The sequence below is a fragment of the Stegostoma tigrinum genome, chromosome 24 (genome assembly GCF_030684315.1).
Source record: "Stegostoma tigrinum isolate sSteTig4 chromosome 24, sSteTig4.hap1, whole genome shotgun sequence".
Classification (NCBI taxonomy): Eukaryota; Metazoa; Chordata; class Chondrichthyes; order Orectolobiformes; family Stegostomatidae; genus Stegostoma; species Stegostoma tigrinum.
Window position 1 is genome coordinate 15544377 of NC_081377.1, and position 22921 is coordinate 15567297.

Sequence of the window (22921 nt, forward strand, 5' to 3'; positions counted from 1 at the left end):
CCGCTAATGATGTTCTGAATTAATTTTGATAAGTTTCCATTGACTGTTTAATTTTTGTTCTTATTACAGTGCACCATCACAATCTAACTTGTTTAAGTTTTATTTTGAACCATCAGGAACTGGACAATGATAATTTCTGACATGAATACCAGAGCAACAACCCAATGACTCCAACCTAGCTCGCTGCCTGCCAGTCTGGGCCTCCAGTTTGGGCACCGGGAAGTAGCGTCTCTTGTGCTCTCCATTGGCAGTGACCTCTTGCTGCCCCTATTTACCATAACCTCCAAGTCCCTGTTTGCAAAGCATGGTGCCAGTTTCCCTCTGCCCCACATGAATGTGGCAATTCGCCATGCCATTGAGAACTGTGCAACATGGAGACAACGTCAAATTAACAGACAGGTTGCAACCCTATGAGAAAGACAGTGACAGACCCTCTCTTAGCTCAACTGCTCATGCTCATTCTGTTCTTCTCCAAAACCCACCTGCGTACAACCTCACAAAAGATCCAGTATGGTTGTGTGATTTCTCACCAGTAATCATTGCATATTTCAAGATAGCCATCCAGGTGAGCTGGTTGAATTATCGTAAAAAGTCAAGTTATTTTTGTCCAGGCAATAACCTTTTGAATGGTGCATCTTCAGTCATTAAATACTCTGTGTAGCCTCCATCAATGTATTATCTATACAGCTTAAAGCTCATTGTTGGTGGGATGAGGTACTCTGAAGCTCAATAACTGGTGCCGACCTGCCACCCCTCCTCCAAGGGGTTGGAATATGTAAATGATGTAAATTACTGTTAGTCATCAAATAGAGGTTGAAATCACTTGAGACTACTTCTAAAATCTGTCATCTTAAGAGTTCATTTCTTGATGCCAACCAATAATTATTAGTATTTAATGTTAGTGTAGGCAAGTGTTAACACTGCTGACCAATGCCTACCCATCTGTTCTAATAAGTGCTACCTTTCGTCACATCCGGTGATAATGACTACCAAACCGTTTCCATATCAGCAGTAAGTTAATTGGGATATTAACCTGCATGCTGTACAAAAGCAATATCACAACAGTCACATCCCAGAGACTCTAGATTACCCACACTGATTTTGAAGCATCAGTATATTAAGCAATACAAAAATTACCCTGGGGTGCTTCAAACAGCATCATTAAGTATGAAAGCATGATTGTTACATGGAAGGGAAGAAATTAGATTATTTTAATCATATTCAATTGTCATCTAAATGATTACACCTCATCAAACATCAAAACCTTGAGGTTGGAATGAAAGCCAGAGAAACTCGATTCACTCTTGACAGAATGAAAGGCAGCCAGAGGCAGACTTTCCTTCACAATTTTCCTCCTGTTGCTCAGACTAGTAGCTTGCTAGGTTTCCACCCCAGTAAAGTCTATCCATCATAATAATCTTATCTACAATAGACTTTCTCACTGTAAATTGTAGCTTGACCTTACTGTTGCAGTGATTCACTTGCAGCCATTTCTCTATCTTACTCTGAATCACTATAACTGGATATTTCAAATACTTGTTTGTCTATTTTTCCTAATGTGGAACTCAGTAAGAGATTGCACTTCATGGTTTGTTTGGATAGAGAACTGAACGCCTCAGGTTTGAGGCTGTCATGGGACTGTAATAGAAACCCTCCAGCTTAGGTTAAAATCTCAAAAGCACTAAAAGAAAAGCCAAATTCCCTCATTCATTTCACACAACAGTCACGCAAAATCAGGAAGAATGAGTCGTCCAACTATTTTACATTTCATTTGATTTTTCATTTTCTTTTAAAGAGGCCTTGAGTTCCCTTCCGAAAGCTCTCTTCCCCTATCCCATGTATTAAAACACTAAAATGAACCTCTTTTGCGTAAGCCTTTAGTCAGCTATTCTAATATCGCCCCCCCCCCAGTGTCCACTATTAGTAAATTAACTTCTGTAAAACATCTTTGAACTTTTGAACTTCATATCTGTTATTTTATAAATGGTTGTTGTTTGTATTTAGGTGGAATGATTAATTATAAGAAAATAAGTGGGTTTTGTCAGTAAGCTTCTATCTTGAAGTGAGTGATATTTCCTCCCTCCACTACTCATTTGAATCCTATTGTGCGTTGCTGTGTCTAAAGAGCTCATAGAGCACTTGTATGTTGCTGAGACCTCAGATCACACTTCTTCTTTACTTCCTTTATATTTATCGCATTGTTTCTTAATTTATTTGCTTGATATTTTCCCCAGCTTGACTCCCTTGTCTTTCTGACAACTGATGTGTCTTTGTTAATGGTTATTGATGCTGTTACAGTCCATTTACAACTATCCAAGACTCCCTTGCACCTTATTCGCACTTTGTAGGGAATAAATTGATTTGACATTTCAGTAAAGATTGAGGGGGCATGATGTCCCAAGAAACGTTCTCTCTCACTGCAACTGCAAAAATCCAATTGATAATGTCAACAGCAAATTGAGTGGAAGGACAAATATATGATATTAGAGAGAGAAAAGGGAGCATGTTGAACGTTGAGTCACATGGTGCTCAAAAATTGTGGACATGTTTCTTCTCGAAGCACTTAACTAATTATTAAATGAAGTAATTCCAAAATATCGTAAAGTTTGTCCATTTCCCAGAATGACATTTCAACACTTGAGAACAACTTATAATTTGAGGTCAGATGAGATGCAGTAACTGTAACAGTAATGTCAAACATTTTCATTCTTATTGCAGCATATCAACTTAGGAAATGTCGCCCTCCTGTCTCTGTGCCAAATGCTGAAATATTCACTGAAGATGAAGAGTTTGAAATTGGTAATTCTGTGATCTGTTTTTTGTGTAATTTATCAGAAGAGGTTGGAATGAAAAGCTATCTGGTTCATCAATTCCCTTTAAGCAAGAAAATCAGCCTCCCTTACGTCACCTGGCCCATATGTGACCCCAGACCCGTGGCAACGTGGTTGATTCCTAAGTGCCTTCTGAAATAACCTGACAAGCATCGATAGCAATTAGACACGAGCAACAAATATCTGACTTGCCAGTGACATCTACATCCCATCCAAGAATTTTAAGAATATTAAGCTACAGCATTTTGTGTCTCATCAGTTTGCTGCTTGTTTCTGAAGACTGTGGTCCCAAAGATCTATAGATTCATCTTCAGTATAAATGCTTGAAGAACAAAGTCATGAAACCTATCAGAGAACACCTGCTCTGAGGAGAAATGTTGAGGTTTCCTCTGAAGTGTTGGCAGTGCCCCTATCAGCCCCTTGTAGGGGGACAGAAATACCACAGAAAATTTAATCACGATTTCCAGGGTTCAAGGCAGGAATCCCCAATTAATATTTAGGTTTGGTCCCTAATGAGCCACAGTGTTTGATCAGAAAAAAGCAAAATGTACCTTGTTTTCCCTCGAGATCTGAGTCCCCTCTGCTGCATTGCATAGCTTCTGGTTGGTCTGTTTTTATGGTCTTGTGGTCTTTATTAAAGCTGCTACAGATCCAATTGCCTTTGTCGAAACCCCTGGCTTCCCACGTCCAGTCATCTTGCACCAAATCCCCTCTGCCTGGTAACCCACAGCCTTCAGTGTCTAGCTCTTGCTAGCTTTATCCAGACTGCTTATTCCTGTTAACATCCTTTACCCTCAGCCACCTGTTCCTCCTCTCCTTCAATCCCCTATTATCTGATTCATCCCAACCTCACTTGTGTGTCCCTTAATTTCTCATGTTTGATTTTCTACTTCCCCAAAGCCTCCCCTACCTGTTTGAGCCCCACCTTCCATGCCGGGTGTTCTCCTGGTTCCTCCCACCACTGCCTCCCCTTTCTGATTTGCCCGTTCCCTAAAGGACAGGCCCTCACATTTCCATTTACAAAGGATACCCCACATTTGCTCACAACTCTTCTGTCCCGCCTCTGCTTGACTTAACTCTTCACTTTGCCAAATGGCAACGGTGGGATAAGAACTCCCAAAGGTGAGTCTGGAAGGAATTGGATTTGCAAGTGCACAATCTGCTATATGCAAATGATGCTATCAGTGCCTGGGTGATAGTCTGTGGGAGGGTGAAGCTGACATTTAGATCTGTAGAAAAAAAATCAAAAAAGTTGGTGTTCAGAAAAATGAGCAAGCATTTGTGAGTTAGTGTCAATTATGTGCTTGTCCTTAACTCTGCTCTTGTATACATCAAGGTGACATCATCAAGTACCAGTGCATCCCTGGGTTTACTCTGATTGGAAATGAAATATTGACTTGTCGTTTAGGAACACATCTGCAGTTTGAAGGACCTCCTCCGTCATGTGAAGGTACGTTCAGCGAAAGTATAACTGAATAACAGTAAACACTGCAGCAGGAGCTAACTGTAGGTGCAGATCAATTCTACATCAACGTTGTATCACTAAAAATGATGCTTTGTTCCTTACTGCTTCTTTTTTGTAGATTTCACTTGTAATTGATCAATTTTTTTTGTTTGTTTTGTCTGGGGGAGCAGCCACAATTGAATAATTCACTGGCTCACACCTGAGGCACTTGTACAGCATCCCTGTGGTTTTACATACGCTTTCTCCATGGGCTGTTCCATCCAATGAGTTAAATGCATGTCATTAATTGATAATGGGAAATGAACTGGAATGCCAATCAAATAGTGCGAAATCTTGTTCAGGTCAAAATAGACTCTGTACTAAGACTGAAAGCACCGTTACTGACAGCATGAACAAATGTATCTGGGTGAATAGATAGCTGGAATAGTGATATAAATGCTAACTGTGAAAAGAATAACTATGCATGTATATAGTTGCATGGACAGGGCCAATGTTATCACAGAACAGCATATACTGGCCATTATATAGTACTGTACAGCAGGATCACCAGTGCTAATGTTGTTCCTGTCAGGAATGTATCTAAAAAGTTACAGAACAGGACCAAGTGAGGGATGTATCAGGTCTGTCTGAAACTGAACTAACAGAGGCATATATCTGGGCCTGTAGGCATTGGTCATTCATTTCTGTTTTGTAAATGTACAAATCGGTTGCATATGGGGATTGTTTATGTGTGAATATCTTGACAGATTGTCTGTGATTTAGACCTCATATATACATATATATGTAAAAGACAGCTTTGAAAGGGTGTTCTATCTTGTTTAACATCACACAGAGCTTTATTCGCATGCAAATTGATGTTTTTTTAGTTATTCTGACTATAAAACCACTTTGAACTTGCTGCCTTTATGCAAGTTAGCTTTCCAAAGCATTTCAAAACACCATTATAATTTCTTACTTTAGACTCGCAGGTACATTCATAGGGATGAACAAAAGAACCATAAGTGACCCTCCTCTTTGACACAACAGAAGCTAAGGCTCCGCAGGGATTGTGGTGTGCTTTGTGATGCATTGAAGAGAAATCAATGATTCACTGCACAATATCGTCATCTATTGCTAGCAAACTAGAAATGCATTGAGGAAAAATGTCTTGAGCTGAGCCCAAGTGAGAAACCTCTATACTGGAAGATTTGACAAGATCTATTTTTTCTTCAGCAAAATGGAGACTGCTCTCCATTAAGGCAGTCACAAGAAGGGAATGAGATACCCGAACCTGAATGGGAATAAAAGGAGCATAAATGCTGCCAGTTAGTAATTTAGAGATGATGGGATGGACACTATTTTTAATGTTGTATCTGAGACGACACAGGGGAGCATTGGGGTGTTCGCCAATGATTGCACAATGTTCAGTACTATTTGCGACTCCTCAGATACTGAAACAGCCCATGTTCATTTGCAACAAGATCTGGACAATATCCAGGCTTGGGCTGACAAGTGGCAAGTAACATTTGTGCCACACAAATGCCAGGCCATGAACATCATGAATAAAAGACAAGCTAACCACCACCCATTGGCATTCAATGATGTTAACATCACTGAATCCCCCCTATCAACATGCTGGGGTTTATCATTGATTTGAAAGTCAACTGGACTCACCACATAAACACAGTGGCCAAAAGAGCAGGTCAGAAGTTGGGAATACTGCGGAGAGTAACTCACCTCCTGACTCCACAAAGCCTGTCCGCCATCTACAAGGCACAGGTCACGAGTGTGTTGGAATACTCCCCACTTGCCAGGATGAGTGCAGCCCTAACAACATCCAAGAAGCTTGACACCATCCAGGACAAAGCAGCCTGCTTGATTGGCACTACATCCACAAGCATACATTCCCTCCACCATTGAGGCTCAGGAGCAACAGCGTGTACTATCTGCAAGATACATTGCTGAAATTCATCAAAGATTTTCAGAAGCACCTTCTAAACGCATGACCACTTCCATCTAGAAGGACAAGGGAGGCAGATATATGGGAATGCCACCACCTTCAAGATTCCCTCCAAGCCACACATCATCCTGACATGGAAATATGTCGCCGTTCCTTCACGGTCGCAGAATCAAAATCCTGCAATTCATTCCCTAATGGCATTGTGGGTCAACCCACAGCAGGTGGACCACAACGGTTCAGGAAGGAAGCTCATCGCCACCTTCTGAAGGACAACTAGAGATGGGCAAGAAATGCTGGACAGCCAGCAATGCCCACATCTCACAAATGTCTAAAATAAACAGCACATTAACTTTTGAAACACAATTGAGAGCCATCGGCTGTAAGGATTCAGAATAAAATTAATCAGAATCATCCCAGTTTGGTTTCTTAAGGCTGAGTTTCAAGATGCTCCTTTGCTCAGCACTAAACTATGAACCGTTCAGTGTCAGGAGACAACACACACTTGGAAATGGGGAAATTTGTAATGATGTAATGTAAGGATAAAAGTACCATGTTGAAAATAGTGGCTGTCTGACTATAATTTAGATGTATACTTATTGACTATAATGAAAGAGTGTCTGATCCTGATTATGATTAAAATAGATGTAAGCGTGGTAGGATTATGCAGTCTACACTGTCTGGAGTGTAATTCAAGGCACATCCCCAGACTGATCCAAGATTTAGAACCTCAGTTTTAGGTGACTTATCATCTGCTCGTGGTGACCCTGGTGGAAGAATCATCTGCATTGCATCTACACTCAGACTCAGTCATGGGATTGAATTTCAAAGTGCAGAGGGTAGCCCTTGTCTCTCAGTAACCATTCCTGTAAGACATAAGGCCCTTGAAATAAAGCAGCAAGTTGACAGTCTTCAAGGGTATAAGCATAATGGCAGCTCCCAGGGTACTTTAAGACCCCAGTAGTCCCTTAGAACCAACTGGATGCATAAGACTTTAGTGCAGCTGCCATCTTAACACTATGAGGTTAGGAATGGAAAGTCACACTTTAGCCCTGCTTCAACAGTTGCCATATCTGGGTGGAAGTGTCCCAGGACGTCCTTCACCTGTGTTGACATTGTGACTTGCTCATCTAGAGGATATCACATCCAATTGATTCTGAGCCTCCTCCCTCCTTCCCCAAGCCGCACGCATCCTTTGGGATTCCTCAGCTGCAACTTCATGTGTAGGATGCTCAGAATCAGCTGGAGGTTGCTGCTAATTCCAGGATTGCTGGCTCACCTTTCCTCCCCAATTTCTCTGTGCAAAAGGCACTCAGTAAAATAGTAAGAGTCCAAGGTATCAGGGGTGGTGTATTAGCATGGATAGAGGATCAGCTAACTCATAGAACATAGAGTTGGGATAACGAGCATGTCCTGGATAATATTCTGTTACTTGTGGAGTGCCACAGGGATCAGTGCTGGGGCCACAATTATTATAATAGATACTGATGACTTGGATGGGGGTATTGAATGTACTGTTGCCATATTTACGGATGATACAGAAATTAGTGGGAAGGACAAGGAGTGAGAGGCACACGAAGGATTTTACCTTAAATTGTTTGCTAAGTCCAAGTTGCATCAGGTGTTTTGAAAAAAAATTTCACCAGGAAGGTGAAGATGTCTTCCCCATCTTAGCAAACTCATCTCATTAACTACCCACCGCCCACATATAATGTGTCTCACATCTCACTTCCACCCCAGCTAATCACACATATTCTCAAAGCAACTTGACTCTCACTACATATCCTCCAAACCACTGGCACCTACATGCCCAGCCACCTTTAAAAGCCCGTTGTTCACTTGCATCAGAATTCATCTTCTGAAGCTGCCTTGCTAGTTAAGGGTGGTCTCTGAAAATGCTGGAGATGGGAAAGATGGCACCATGATTCTCTGACAAGGACCTGGAAGGCCTAACAGAAAGGCAGCTTCTTCCTGGAGGAGCAACAGTAAAGGCCACACCACCAGACCAAGCCAGCCTAGTCTGAAGTTGGCACTGACCAGATACCATCTTTGGGGTGTGGAGGAATAGCCAGCAATGAAGAAAGAAGGTCAAACACCTTTTTCCACTCCAACAGGGTAGTTGCCACACTTTTCTCTGTGCCACTTCAAACTCACTCTTTCTGCTACTGTACCCATCTCTTGCTATTGCGTGTAGCACCGTCTTTCACTTACTCTCTCCATTGCTCCAACCTCCCATGCCACCAACCCTTCCTACCCCTGGTGTCACCTCCTAAGTCTTCAATACATCTCGGCATCTTTTTCCCGCACGCACCAGCACAAACAGCTGGGCCCTGCACCTCCACCTGTCTCTCCCCTGCGTCCCTTGGAAGTTCAAGCTGAGGAGGATCAATAGTGTGGTTGACTGCCCTTGAATGGCAGCCCCTTAGTCACTGGCACCTCCATAGAGCTCAGTGAGGCCTACTTCCCTAAGACTGCTTGCTGCATAGGCCACATGGACTGGAGCAGATGTGAGATTAATGTGGCACACTACCGTTCTATGGGAGGGGCACACTCTAGGCCTGAGGACTGTTGAGAGCAAGGCAAGCTGCCTGTTGTTAAGACTGTGCTAATTGTCATGACAAGACAAGGCAGAGATGCTGTGAGCAATCACGTAGGTGCTAGGTGAGCAAACATCCCCAAGATGCAGCTAAGTCCTTTCCATGAGCTGGCTGCCTTTCCCTGTGCAAAGTATTCCAGCTGCAAACTTTCAGTGCTAGTTGCTGGTGTATCTGCAGTACAAGACTGCATTACCAGAGTGCGCTGCCAAGATCATCGTGGTGGATTTACAGGTGCTGGATGCCGGTATTACTTGAGGAGGCGTGAGTGCAGCTGGTGCCTGTTATACCCTGGGCTGAGGGTTGGTAGCAGCCAACATTCGGAGCAGATGGCAAACTGAGTCCTCCAAATACACAATCTGGTTTCCTTGTCGAGTTCTTCTGACGACTAGCTTGTTTGGTGAGCTTAATATGATGGGAGGCTGAATATTCATGAGACAAGTTGTGGCATCAATGAGGCATTTGGTGAGCATTAATCCTTACAAATTGGTGTCTGGGAGCTGCCGAGTGTAAAAGCTCGCCATACTATGTGCGAAAAGTATATAAGGTGGCTGACCCTCACAGTCATAACTTTGGGCCTCTCCTCAGAGAGTTGAGCCTGAGAAATTGGTGCCTGAGGTTTGCACCAGGGATCCACTTGATTTCTGCCAGCTGAGCAACCCAGGATCATATATCTCCTCATCCATAAACAAGGTCTACGTTCCTTTTCTGCACAGTCCATTGGAGGGACAGTTTAAACAAAGTATCTTTGCCACATCCCTTTGAGAAAGAGCTTGAGTATGAGAGCATCCAGAAGGGAAAGAATTAAAGGGACAAAAAGAGCAGTCAGGGTCTTTGAGAAGTTGCAGAAAAGGTGAATTTGGATCTTTGCAGTGATGAGATAACTACTTTGATCAGCACCAGAGGTAATTAAGGCTCTACTTCAATGAAAGGAAGAAGGGTTCAGAGAAGAATTGAAAAATATTTTCCAATGATGTTTTGGGCTTTTTATTTAAATGTAGAGGTCTTTAGAATATGGAATGCAGTAGTTGGAGCAGAATCCACGATAGCTTCGAGAAAGGAATCTTGTAAATAATTGAAGAAGAAAAATGAGATAAGGTCTGGAGAAAGGGCAGTGGAGAGGTGCTATTTGGGTAAATCTCTTCAAGCACCAGCATGGGATAACCTTCCTCTGAGCTGCAAAATACTATGATTCTATGAAAAATACGTCTTCAATCTCTATTTGGAATAGTGACAAAAAAATATATAAAATGAGTAAAGTGATTCATGAAGGTCACAGGTCTCCACTTGACAACTTCTGTGTGGGAACACTCATCCGATGCAAAGTGCCCTGAGACACATTTGGTGTGAGGTAGGGCAGCTTTGAACAAGTAGTGAGCAATTTTAAACGTAGCATTGTAAATAAAACATTGGGGCTCACGGACTCCACTAAACACACAGTTCACATGCCCAGTAACGAACTGTCAATGCCATGATTTAGTTGAATGGAACTTATTTATTTGTGCCGCAGTATATATTTTCTGTAGTTGCTGCTGACTGTGCAGTATGTGTAGCAGCCTCAGAATAAAGCGCATGAAAGGTGACATTAATGTGGCTGATCTGTGGTGCTGAGTGAACTTGAACTGGAATAATTTGAAGTCTAGAAATTGAAAACGCTGTTTGCTTGTGATTAGCGCTGTACTGGCAGAGGCATCTTAAACTATCAGAAATGATTGCTCCTGACTTGGAAACAGACTGACAACTGTTGTACATAAAGCAGAAATAAAGTGTGATTGCATACTAATGTTATGTTCACATCGGCATTTCCCTGCTCCACAGAATAGACTTTTATTTTCTGGATTATTGTGTGATGTTACACACGTTTTATTTATTTCTTATTTTCCCAGTTTTCTTCTGCCAATTAGCTGCCGGTCCTTCACTATCTCAAATACAAAACTTAAATGCAAATTTTTGTTTAAACTTTATCATGCCCCAGTCATGACCCTCAAGTCATCTCAAGGTATTTTACAAACAATTACGTTTTTTTTCTGAAGTGCATTTGTTGTTGTAAAGTAGGAACTACAGAGAGAGCACAGAGTCCTTCATAAAAGATTCTGTAGCAGAGGACTTGTAAAGCACTAACAGGATTGGACAGACCAGCACAGATTTCCAAAAGGGAGATTATGCTTCACAGACTAACCAGATTTTTTTGAGGATGCAATTAGTAGCGTTGATCAGGAGGAGCCACTGGATGTGGGCTGTTTGGGTTTTCGTAGTGCTTTTGAAAAGGCCCACATAACAGAATTAGCATGTAAAATTAAAGCTCACTGCACTGGGGTGCAGTGTACAGACAGGGATAGAGAGCAGATAGAAAAACATGTGTTCCCTTCCCCCTCCCCCATTTCTGAAGAAGGGTCCTGACCCAAAATGTCAACTTTCCTACTCCCCTTGTGCTGCCTGGCCAGTTATGTTCCTCCAGTTCTACACTGTGTTATCTCCAGCATCAACAGTTCTTACTACTGCCTCTGTATGAATGAATGGTTCTTTTTCCAAATAACAGGCACCACAGGGTTCTGTGCTTGGATCCAGCTACTCATATCATATCTTGAGGATATCAATGAGTGAACTAACTGTAATATCTCCAAGTTGACATAAAGCTTGGTGAGAGGGTGAACTTCAGTGTGATTTGGCTGAGTTGAATAAGTGGGCAAACGAGTCAAAGGATCATCGAAATCTACAGCACAGAAAAGTGCCCTTCTGTCCATCATGTCCATACAAGGCAAAATCAACCACTTAACTAACCATGAAATAGCAAGAACTACAGATGCCGGAGTCAGAGTCAACACAGTGTGCAGCTGGAGCTCCACAGCAGGTCAGGCAGTACCAGAGGAACAGGATAGTCAGGGTTTCATGTCAGGACCCTTCTTCAGAACTGGGGGAAGGGGGAAGGGAGCTGGGAAATAAATAGAAGGAGGAAGGGTGGGGCTGAGGAAAGATAGGTGGGATGGTGACAGGTGGATTCAGCTATGGGTAGTGGGGAATGGTGAGTGGGAAGGATGGGGCGGGTAGGTGGGAGAGAATATGGACAGGTCAGGGCAGCATGGTGCTTAGCACTGCTGCCTCACAGTCACAGGGACCCAGGTCCGATTGGACTCTCAGGTGACTGTCTGTGTGGTGATTGCACATTCTCCCTGTGCGTAGGTTTCCTGTAGGTTCTCCGGTTTCTTCCCACAGTCCAAAGATGTACAGGTTAGGTGGATTGGCTGTGCTAAATTGCCCCGTAGTGTCCAGGGGTGTTTAGGTTAGATGGGTGAGACATGGGCAATGCAGGAATAGGAGAATGGGTCTGGGTGGGATGCGCTTCAGAGGGGCGGTATGGGCTTGTTGGCTGAATGGCCTGTTTGCACACTGTAGGGACTCGAGGTTATGTCAGGCCGAGAAGGCGAGAGGGAGGATGGGTGCGGCTGTGGAAAGGTAGGTGGGATAGTGACAGGTGGTTGCAGGTGGGGGTAGTAGGAATTGGTCAGTGGGAAGGGTGGGTGGATAGGTGAGGAAAAAGATGGACAAGTTATGTCAGGTCACGGAGGTGGGGACGAGAAGGAGAATGGGATCAGGCGTGGAATTGGGAGATTTTAAAACTGGTGAATTCGATGTTTAGGCCGTTGGGTTTTAGGCTCCCGAAACAGAATATGTGGTGCTGCTCCTCCAGTTTCCCGGCAGCGTCTTTGTGGCCCTGGAAGAGGCCCAGGATAGACATGTCACCCAGGGAATGGTGGGGGAAGTTAAAATGGTTAACAGCCAGAAAGTGTTGTCACGTACAGAGTGCAGATTCTCCACGAAACGGTCCCTGAGTCTATGCTTGGTCTCATTAATGTAGAGGATGCCGCAGCGGGAGCAGCAGATCCAGTAGACCATGCTGACGGATGTGCAGTTGAACCCCTGTCTGATATGAGAAGTTTGTTTTGGGCCTTGAATGGAGGTGAGAGAGGAGGTGTAGGGGCAGGTGTAGCACTTCCTGTGGTTGCAGGGAAAGGTGCTAGGGATGGTGGGGCTAGTGGGGAGTGTGGATTGGACAAGGGAGTTGCTGAGTGAGCGGTCCCTATGAAGGGAAGATAGAGATGGGGAGAGATATATCTCTTTGGTGGTGGGGTCGGATTGTAGGTGGTGGAAATGACAGAGAATGATACGCTGCATGCGGAGGTTGCTGGGGTGATATGTGAGGACAAGGGGGATTCTGTCTTTATTTTTGTTGCAGGGGGAGGGGGCCTAAGGGCAGAGGTGTGGGAAATGCAAGAGATACAGTTGAGGGCATTTTTCATTGCCGGAGTGGGGATGTTACAATCCTTGAAATAAGAGGACATCTGGAATGTGTGGGAGTGGAACACCCCATCTTGGGAGCAGATGCGACAAAAGCAGAGGAATTGCTAGTATGGGATCACATTCTTGCAGGAAGGTGGCTGAAAGGAGGTGTAGTCCAGGTAGCTGTGGGAGCTGTTGAGCTTGAAATAGATGTCAGTATTGAGGCGGTTACCAGAGGTGTAGACAGAGAGGTCCAGAAAGTGGAGGGAGGTATCGGAGATGTACCATGTGAATTGGAGGTTGGGGTGAAAGGTGTTAGTCAAGTTGATGAACTGTTCAAGCTCCTCATGGGAGCGTGAGGCAGTGCCGATACAGTCATCGATATAACAAAGAAAGAGGTGAGGGATGGTACTGGTATAACAGCAGACTGCTCCACGTATCCTACGAAGTGGTAGGCATAGCTCAGGCCCATACGGGTGCCCATAGCCACCCCTTTAGTTTGCAGGAAGTGTAAGGAGTTAAAGGAGAAGTTGAGATAACACGGTGTGAAGCTGGATGAACACAGCAGGCCGAGCAGCATCAGAGGAGCAGGAAGGTTTGACACTTCGGGTCGAGACCCTTCTTCAGAAATGGAGTTGTTGTCCAGGTTAAAGACAAGTTCTGTTAAGCGGATAAGTGTGTTGGTTGAGGGGGACTGGTTGCACCAGCAGGAGAGAAAGAAGCCACCTCCAGTGCCACAATGATGCCACACACAAACTGAAGGAATAATATCTCATATTCCACCTCAAGAGCTGACAGCCCAATGGCCTGAACACAGAATTCACTCATTTTAAAATCTTCCCACCCCCAGCCTCATCTCACATCCAAAACTCTCATTCCTTTCATTCCCACCTCCTTAACCTGACACAACATGTACATCTTCTCTCCCATATATTCCGCCCCACCCTTCCCACTGACCAATCCTCACCACTCCCTACCTGCATCCACCGATCATCACCCCACCTACCTTTCCGCAGCTCCACTCCTCCTCCTTCAATTTATTTCCCAGCTCCCTTCCCCCCCGCCTCTCCAGCTCTGAAGAAGCATCCCAACCTGAAACATCAACTTTCCTGTTCATCTGATGCTGCCTGACATGCTGTGTTCCTCCAGCTCCACACTGTGTTGACATCTAACTATCCTAATCCCATTTCCCAGCACATAGGCCAAGGCCCTTGTGTACACAAACGCACATCCAAATATTTCTTAAATATTCTGAAGGTTTCTACCTCTACCACCATTATGGGCAGTAGATTTCAGATTCTGATGACCTTCTGGGTGAAAAAGATTTTTTTGTCCACAACTCCGTAAACCTTTTGCCACTTACCTTAAATCTATGCCCGTGGTCATTGATCCCACCATCACGGGAAAAATTTTGTCCTGTCTACTCTGTTTATGTCGCTCGTTACTTTACACATCTCAATCGTATCCCCTCTCAATGTCCTCTCGAAGGAAAACAACAAGTCCGTCCAGTTTCTCTTGATAACTGAAACTGTCTGGCCCAGGCAACATTCCTGGTAAATTTCTTCTGCATCATCTCACATCTGTCCTGTAATATGTATTCCAGAACTGCCCACAATACTCTAGCTGTGGCCTAACCAACATTTTACGCAGTTCCAGCATAACCTCCTACTCTTAAACTCTGCTCTTCAACTGATAGAGGGAAGGATACTTTAAACCTTCTTCACCACTTTACCCCCTGTCCTGGTACATTAAGAGACAAACGTGCATGCATAAGAAGGTCCCTGTGATCCATGGTGCTTCCCAGGGTCCTACTGTTCATCAGGTATTCTCTTGTTTTGTTCGCCCTGCCCATGTACATTACCTCACTTATCTGGATTGAATTCCATTTGCCACCAATTAACCTATATGTCCAGCCCATCTGTATCCCATTGTAGCCTAAATCTACTTCCTCACTATTTACTGCCCCACAATTTTAGTGTTTTCTGTACACTTACTGATAAACCCATCTGTATTTAAGCCTGAGTCATTTGTACAAACCACAATGGCAATGGCCCAATGCTAACCCTTTGAGGCCCCACTGGACAGTGAATTCCAGTTGGAAAAATGCCCCTCAACCAATTATGGATTCAAATTGCCCAAGTCCCTTGGATCCTATGGGCCCTTCCCTTTGCTATTCGTCTCCAATGCAGGACTTTATCAAAGGCCTTGCTGAAGTTCAAGCAGACTGCATGAAAAGCATTGCTCTCATTTATACACCTTGTCACCTCTTTGAAAAATTCAATCGAGTTTGTCAGACATGACCACCCCTTAACGAAACCATGCCGACTATTCTTGATTAATCCCTGCCTGCCCAAATTCAGATTAATTCCGTCCCTCAGAATTGCTTCCTGTAATTTTTCTGGTTTATCTCTTGCTACCACCTTGAACCTCGGTACCACATTGGCCCCTCGGGCATCTCTCCTGTGGCTAGAAAGAAATTAAAGGTTTTTACAAGCACCTGCACTATCTCCTCCGTTGCCTCACTCCACAACCTGGGATACATTTCATCTGGCCCTGGAGATATGTCTTCTGCATGGCAGAAGAGGTATAATGTGGATAAGTGTCAGGTCATCCACTTTGGTAGCAAAACTGGGAAGTCAGATTGTCAGCAGACAGGTGATAGATTGGGAAAGGAAACTTGGGTGTCCTCGTATACCAGTCTCTGAAAGTGAGCGTGCATGTATAGGAGACAGTGAAGAACTCAAATGGTATTTTAATCTTCGTCTAGAGAGGGATTCGAATTTGTAGAAACATAAAACATAAAAAACAGGAGAAGGGGTAGGCCGTTTGGCTCTTCAAACCTGTTGAACTATTCATTATGTTCATGACTAATCATCCAACTCAACAGCCATTCCTGCAAGAGAAGAGAAAAGGTACTGGGATGTTTTGCTGCAATTGTTTAGGATCTTGGTGAGACCACATCCTGGACATTATGTGCAGTTTTGGCATCTTACCTCAAGAAGGATGTTCTGTCTATCGACAGAGTGCCACTAAGTTTTATCAGATAAATTGCTGGGGTGGCAGGATTGATGTATGAAGAGAAACTGGATCGATTACATTCACTGGAATTTAGAAGAATGATGGGGTGCAGGGTGCAGGATCTCATGCCTAAAAGTCTGACATTGTTTACTGTGAAAAGAAAACATGACGTGAAGTTTGGAGCACTTTCCATGTGATTCTGAGGAATGTCGTCAAACAGTTTGGTTGTTGTCTCTACACATTTAGTGAAGTGTCCTTTCAGTGTTGAATTTTAACACAATGACTTTCAAAAAGTTGGCTTTGTGTGCAATTATTGCAGTGAATTAGAGATTGTCTGTTCCACAATGCAAGGACACCGGGTTCAAAGGAATATTTGATTACATTCAAGTGAAAAACGTTATTCAAAATGTTTCTTCAGCAATGTTTCCTTTCTTACATTTGAGACCCAATGAGAATGCGGTGAAATTGTGTCCATAACTGACCTTTTGGTTCTACAACTTTCAGCTCACTGCCCGATGAATGAGATCCACACAGATTCGTCAGGAGTCATCTTGAGTCAAGGCTTCCCAGGAAATTATCCTCATTTTCAGACCTGTTCATGGATTATTAAGGTGGATCCAGGCTTCAACATCACACTTCTAATTGATTTCTTCCAGAGTGAGAAACAATTTGATGAACTGGAAATATTTGATGGTACATTTAAATTATTTACAATATATTAAAATGTATGTTGACTTGCTCTAGGTACAGTGTATATGTATCCTTTTCATAAAAGGAGCATATTCAGGACGGACACCAATTTGAAATGTTGACTCTCCATTCCAACAAACAAAGAAAATTACAGCACAAGAACAGACCCTTCAGCACTCCAAGCCTGCACTGACATGCTGCCCCTCACAACTAATACATCTACCCTTCCTGGGACCATATCCCTCTATTCCCATCCAATTCATGTATTTGTCAAGGTGCCCTTTAAAAGTCACTATCGTATCTGCTTCCACTAACTCCCGCAACAATGACTTCCAGACACCCACCACCCTCTGTGTAAACGACTTGCCTCACGCATCAGCTTTCAACCTTGCCCCTCGCACCTTAAACCCTTAGCCCCTGATAACTGACTCTTCCACCCTGGGAAAAAGCTTCTAACTGTCCACTCGGTCCAGGCACTTCATAATCTTGTAGACCTCTAACAGGTTGCCCCTCAACCTCCGTCATTCCAGTGAGAATAATCCAAGTTTCTCCAACTTCTCCTCATCGTTAATGCGCTCCACACCAGGCAACATCCTGGTAAATGTTTTCTGTACCCTCTCCAAAGCCATCACATCCCTCTGATAGTGTGGTGACCAGAATTGAACACAGTATATCAAATGTGGTCTAACTAAGGTTCTGTAAAGATGCAACATTACCTGCTCATTTTTAAACTCAATGCCCTGGCTGATAAAGGCAAGCATGCCGTATACCTTGTTGACTACCTTCTCCACCTGCAGTGCTACTTTCAATGACCTTGCACCTCTACACCCAGATCCCTCCACCTATCAGTACTCTTAAGAGTTCAGCCATTTATTGTATATTTTCCATCGGGATTAGCCGGCCTGTAATTAGCTGGATTACCCCTGCCGCCCTTCTTAAACAAAAGAACAACATTGGCTATTCTCCAGTCTTCTGAGACCTCCCCTGTAGCCAGTGAGAATACAAAGCTTTCTCTCAAGAGAAATGCACTGCCTCACATTTTTCCAGATTAAACTCCATCTGCCATGTCTCTCCCCAAGTCACCAACCAAACCATATCCTGCTGTATCCTCTGACGGTCCTCATCACTATCCACAATTCCAGCAACCTTTGTGTCATCAGCAAACTTACTAATCAGCGCAGTTCCATTCTCCTGCAAATCAATTATATATAAATTACACATAGAAAAGGCCCCAACACTGATCCCTGACAAGCACTGTGAATCACAGCCCTCCATTCAGCAATGCACACAATTAGCTGGATTATCCCTGCTACCCTTCTTAACAAAGGAACAATATTGGCTTAGAGATAATGGGAATTGCAGATGCTGGAGAATCCAAGATTACAAAGTGTGAAGCTGGATGAACACAACAGGCCAAGCAGCATCTCAGGAGCACAAAAGCTGACGTTTCGGGCCTAGACCCTTCATCAGAGAGATATTGGCTATTCTCCTCTCTGGGACCTCCCCTATAGCCAGTGAAGATATAAAGATTTCTGTCAAGGCCCCAACAATTTCCTCCCTTGCTGCTCTCAGTATTCTGGGATATATCCCATCAGGCCATAGGGACTTGTCTACCTAAATGTTTTTCAAGACTCCTAAAACTTCCTCTCTTTTGATCTCAACACAACCCAAGCTATCTACACACCCTTCCCCAGATTCATCATCTGCCAAGCCCTTCTCTGTGGTGAATACTGACCCAAAGTATTTGTTTAATACCGCACCCTTTTCCTCTGGCTCCACACATAAATGCCCTTTTCTGAACTTGAGTGGGCCAACCCGCTTCCTGGCTACCCTCTTATTTTTTATAAAAAGCCTTGGGATTTTCCTTAATTCTGTTGGCCAATGACTTTTCATGTCTCCTTTTAGCCCTCCTGACACCTTGCTTAAGTTTCTTTCAATTTACCTTGTATTCCACCCTTGCTTCATGTATTCCCAGCCTCTTAACCTTGACAAATGCTTCCTTTTTCTTTTTGATTAGGCTCACAATGTCTCTCATGATCCAAGTTCCCTAAACTTGCCATACTTATCCTTTATCCTTACAAGAACATGCCGGCCCTGAGTTCCTATCAACTTACACTTGAAAGCCTCCCACATACCAGATGTAGATTTCTCAAACTTCTGCCTCCAATCTATATTCTTCAGTTCCTCCCTAATATTGTTGTAATGAGCCTTTCCCCAAGTTAGCAACTTTACCTGACAACTACAATTATCTTTATCCATCAGTACGTTTAAAGCTTACTGAACTGTGATCATTGTTCCCCAGCTGCTCCCCTACTGAGACATCAACCACCTGGCCAGGTTCGTTCCCCAATATTAGGTCCAGTACCCCTTTCCTAGTTGGACTATCTACATACTATTTCAAGAAGCCCTCTTGGATTCTCCTTAAAAATCTCCCCCATCTGCGCCCTAAGCACTAAATGAGTCCCATACCCCATTGAAATTCTGTGAACCTCAATATTTAACACTGTCCAACCATTCAACTGAGAAGAGACCTTCTTGTGACATTTTATCCGACCTTATTCAGGCTCATAACCGTACATTCAGAAATGTGAAGGCCCCTAGTCTTCTTTCTTTGGTTATTTCTTGTTCCTGCCTAGAGAGAGGCTAATTGCAATCCTTCTTCACCACCTTACTTAATATTAGCAAACTCTGTAGAGGAACATAAGAGCAGGAGTAGACCATTCGGCCCATCAAATCTTCTAGACCATGTCTGCTAATCATGTGGACCAAATATCAATCTTGAGATTTCCTTGTCATTATGACCCGCTACTACTTTCTGTAGTGTATTTCCTCTCAGCCCTGTAAGAGAGTTTGTTTGGTTTTCTGCAAAGTATTATATTAGCAAACATTGTAAAATGATTTGAATCTGAATTTATATTTTATTTATTGTATTTCCATCTCCTGGTGTTGGTTAGGTTGAGATGATTGAGTGTACACTTGATGGACGATCCTTTCTCCATACATCCAGGCAGCTGAAGGCTGATATTGTGGTTAAAAAAATGTTTTTGTTGTAATTAAGAGTGCTGCCAACACAAACTAAGTATTTATACCATGCAAGTGAAAATTTGAGCAGTGGTTTATGCTCAATCAGTTATCCACTAACCCAGACGCAATATTGATCATGAAACATTTTTTGTGGGTTTTTAGTTGCAATCCAGATCAGATTGACTGGATGTTGATTATCCTAATTGAAATGGATCCCCACATAATTCACTCATCTTAGATTACACAGCTAGGGATATCACTAGCACTGGTATTAACAATTAGCAGGATAAATTGAACTCTGTGGAAAATAATCATTTGAAAAGAACAGTGACTTGCATTTTTATAGGGCTCCTTGTGAAGAAAGCAATTAATTGAGCAACCCGTAAGCAATATTAGTACCTCAAGTGCTCACTTTTGAACATTTCTCATTCACTGCTTTAGCTTGAGAACTAATTTTTTTCAGGCTGGTCCCTTCCAACCCACCAATTGGTTATTGTACTGGTGTCTTGCAGATAGGAAAGTGGTATTTCATGAAATGAGATACATTTCAATAGTTACCAAGAGTTTGGGTGTGTATGCACTCGGCAGTTTTTTTTAATTAAAAAGCTACAGTTCATAGAACCACAGAATCCTTGCAGTGTGGAAGCAGACCATTCAGCCCATCGAGTCCACGTCAACCCTCTGAAGAGTATATCACCTAGACCCACATCCCTACTCTGACCCTGTAACCCTGCATTTTCCATGGCCAATCCACCTAACCTGCACATTTTTGGACTGTAGGAGAAAACAAAAGTACCCAGAGGAAACCCACACAGACACAGGAAGAATGTGCAAACTCCAAACAGACAGTTGCCCTGGATCCCTGGTGCTGTGATGCACTAGGGCTAACTACTGGACCACCCTGGGTCTTGCAAGTTTTATTTTAGGGGGCAGAATACTTTAACATCAAAGGTTTTTAACCTTATTGAAATTGTTGAAAGTCAAAGTTAGTTTTTTTTTAGCAGTGCAGTTTTGATGTAACATATTTGGGATCAGAAAACAAAAACATGTTCCAGATCTTCTGGTCGATGGACAGTTGGAGATCACACACCCAAAGATATGTGTTCGGAATTATTGGAAGTTCCGACGCAGTGATTGTGAAGGAATTGCCTGGGAAATTTAAAGATCCACTCAACAAGTACTGTGCATCTGGAAACCTCTGAGAAACATATTCACCTGTGAGTTACAGATGGAGATTTTGTGTAGTTCTGACAGTTACCTGCATATTTACCCAGGAAATGTTAGGCAGATGAAAATCAACTCCTGGATGGTGTACAGTGACACTCCCACCTAGATCGCAGACCAACCTCCAACTCTCCCTGACACAAATTTGCCACCAATCAGCCTGACAACCTATCCATGTTCCTCATCCACAAACACACTGTATCTCTGAGCTGTTCAGTCTGTTAATGAACTTATCAAAATATGACAGCTAGTGTCACAAAGTGGTGGTGTGGCTTTGATTTCCCCGAACAACTTAGATTACGAAGAAGAACTCCGAAAACCGGTATCGTCTGCCTTTCTAGGAACGTAGGCACAAGAATGGGCTGTTCAGCTTCCCGAGTTGGCTGTAACTTGCTGGATCATAGCTGATCGGCCAATTCAATGCTCATGCACTACCCCCATACGCCATTATGATATGGAAATTTGTCAGTCTGTATCTTTACCATAAGCAATGGCTGAGCTTCCACAGACCCCTGGGTGGAGAATTCCAATTATACACTGCTCGCTGCATTTTGAGAGACTTCTGCTAGTACAGGAATTGCATTCCCGCCATTGGCGTCATTGTGCACCCAGCTCTACAGCTAACTGAGGTCACCAAAGCTCAGTTTTATCACCAAAGCTATCTAGTTGGTGAACTTGTTAAGAATCCCTTTGACAGCACTCAACATCCATTATAGGCTTCAATCCACAGGAGCAAATTGACTGTCAAAACATAAAGGTTGTCTATATCTTTTATCCCTTCCTAATTTCCAAGTCAGAAATGCAGGGCTCAGGCAAATGTTTGAAAAAGAGAGGAGTGGAGAGTCAAGCATGTTTTATGCTGGTGTATATCTCTCAAAACGTCTGTAACAGTTTGAGTCCTGTTTCACCCCTCCCATTTAAAGCAGCTTGTGCTTTATTGTATTTTCTTAGTGGCATTTGAAATGGCATGGGACAAAGTTAATTGGCCATCTAAACACAAGCAAGAATAGGTTGCTTCATGATATTAAAAGCTATGTACTGTATGCACCCTGACTCATATTTATTTGTGCTTTGTTTTCTTTCAGGATCTTCAAGTCAAAGCCCATTGCTGATCTCTCTCAGCGGCAACTACACATCTCCAATAACTGTTGTCAGCTCGGGCAATAAGGCATACCTCCGCTGGTCAACTGACCACGCCACAAGTCGAAAAGGCTTTAAGATCCATTATTCAGGTTAGTAAGCCTGGAAAATCCTCCGCCAGTCACACCAATCCCTCAAATGTCTCCTTTAGGTTTTACTTGATCCAAAAGTCGGAAGAGAGAGATCTAGTGAAAGAAATACCTCGCAGTGAAAGGGCAACACATGTTCTTAAAGATCCTGCGTTATCCCTGAATTTGTCCTGCAGCATTGCCATTTCTTCACTGTCATTTATAGTCAAGATCATGGTTTCCACAGTATTCCCGGTCAAGATGTGGTGACGCAGTGGGAAGGACGCCCAGAATGCTTAGCACCACGTTGCTCTAACACGTTCTTTTTACATTATTTTCTAAATTGCAATCTAAGCAGTCATGCAAGATCCAGGTCTCTATAATAATATGTACCTCAAATGGCATTTCATTTAAGTTCATTTAATCTGTCTTTGGCGATAATGGTTAAAATAGAAAATGGAAGGAATTACTCCCTGTTCTTCTTTATTGCCAGCAGACATTCAAAACCCAACCAAACACAGTAAAGTTTGGCATCTTATCTCAAAGGCAACACCTTCAACCAGGCAACACTTTTCTAATCCCGTTCTGAAAAGCCAATCCTGAGGGGAAGCCCTGGACTAATGCTTTAAACTACAATAACAGCTTTAATCTGG

The 22921-nt window shown here is 43.2% G+C and overlaps 1 protein-coding gene across 1 annotated transcript in view; it reads left to right on the forward strand.

Moving 5' to 3' along the window:
- The window catches only part of csmd2 (CUB and Sushi multiple domains 2), a 1700996-nt gene that overhangs the window by 1513873 nt on the left and 164202 nt on the right, over positions 1-22921 (forward strand). The window contains exons 45-48 of the mRNA XM_048558072.2: positions 2719-2799; positions 4168-4281; positions 16627-16815; positions 22146-22292. Of these exons, the coding sequence (XP_048414029.2) occupies positions 2719-2799; positions 4168-4281; positions 16627-16815; positions 22146-22292 (531 nt within the window). The remainder of the gene's footprint in view (positions 1-2718; positions 2800-4167; positions 4282-16626; positions 16816-22145; positions 22293-22921) is intronic.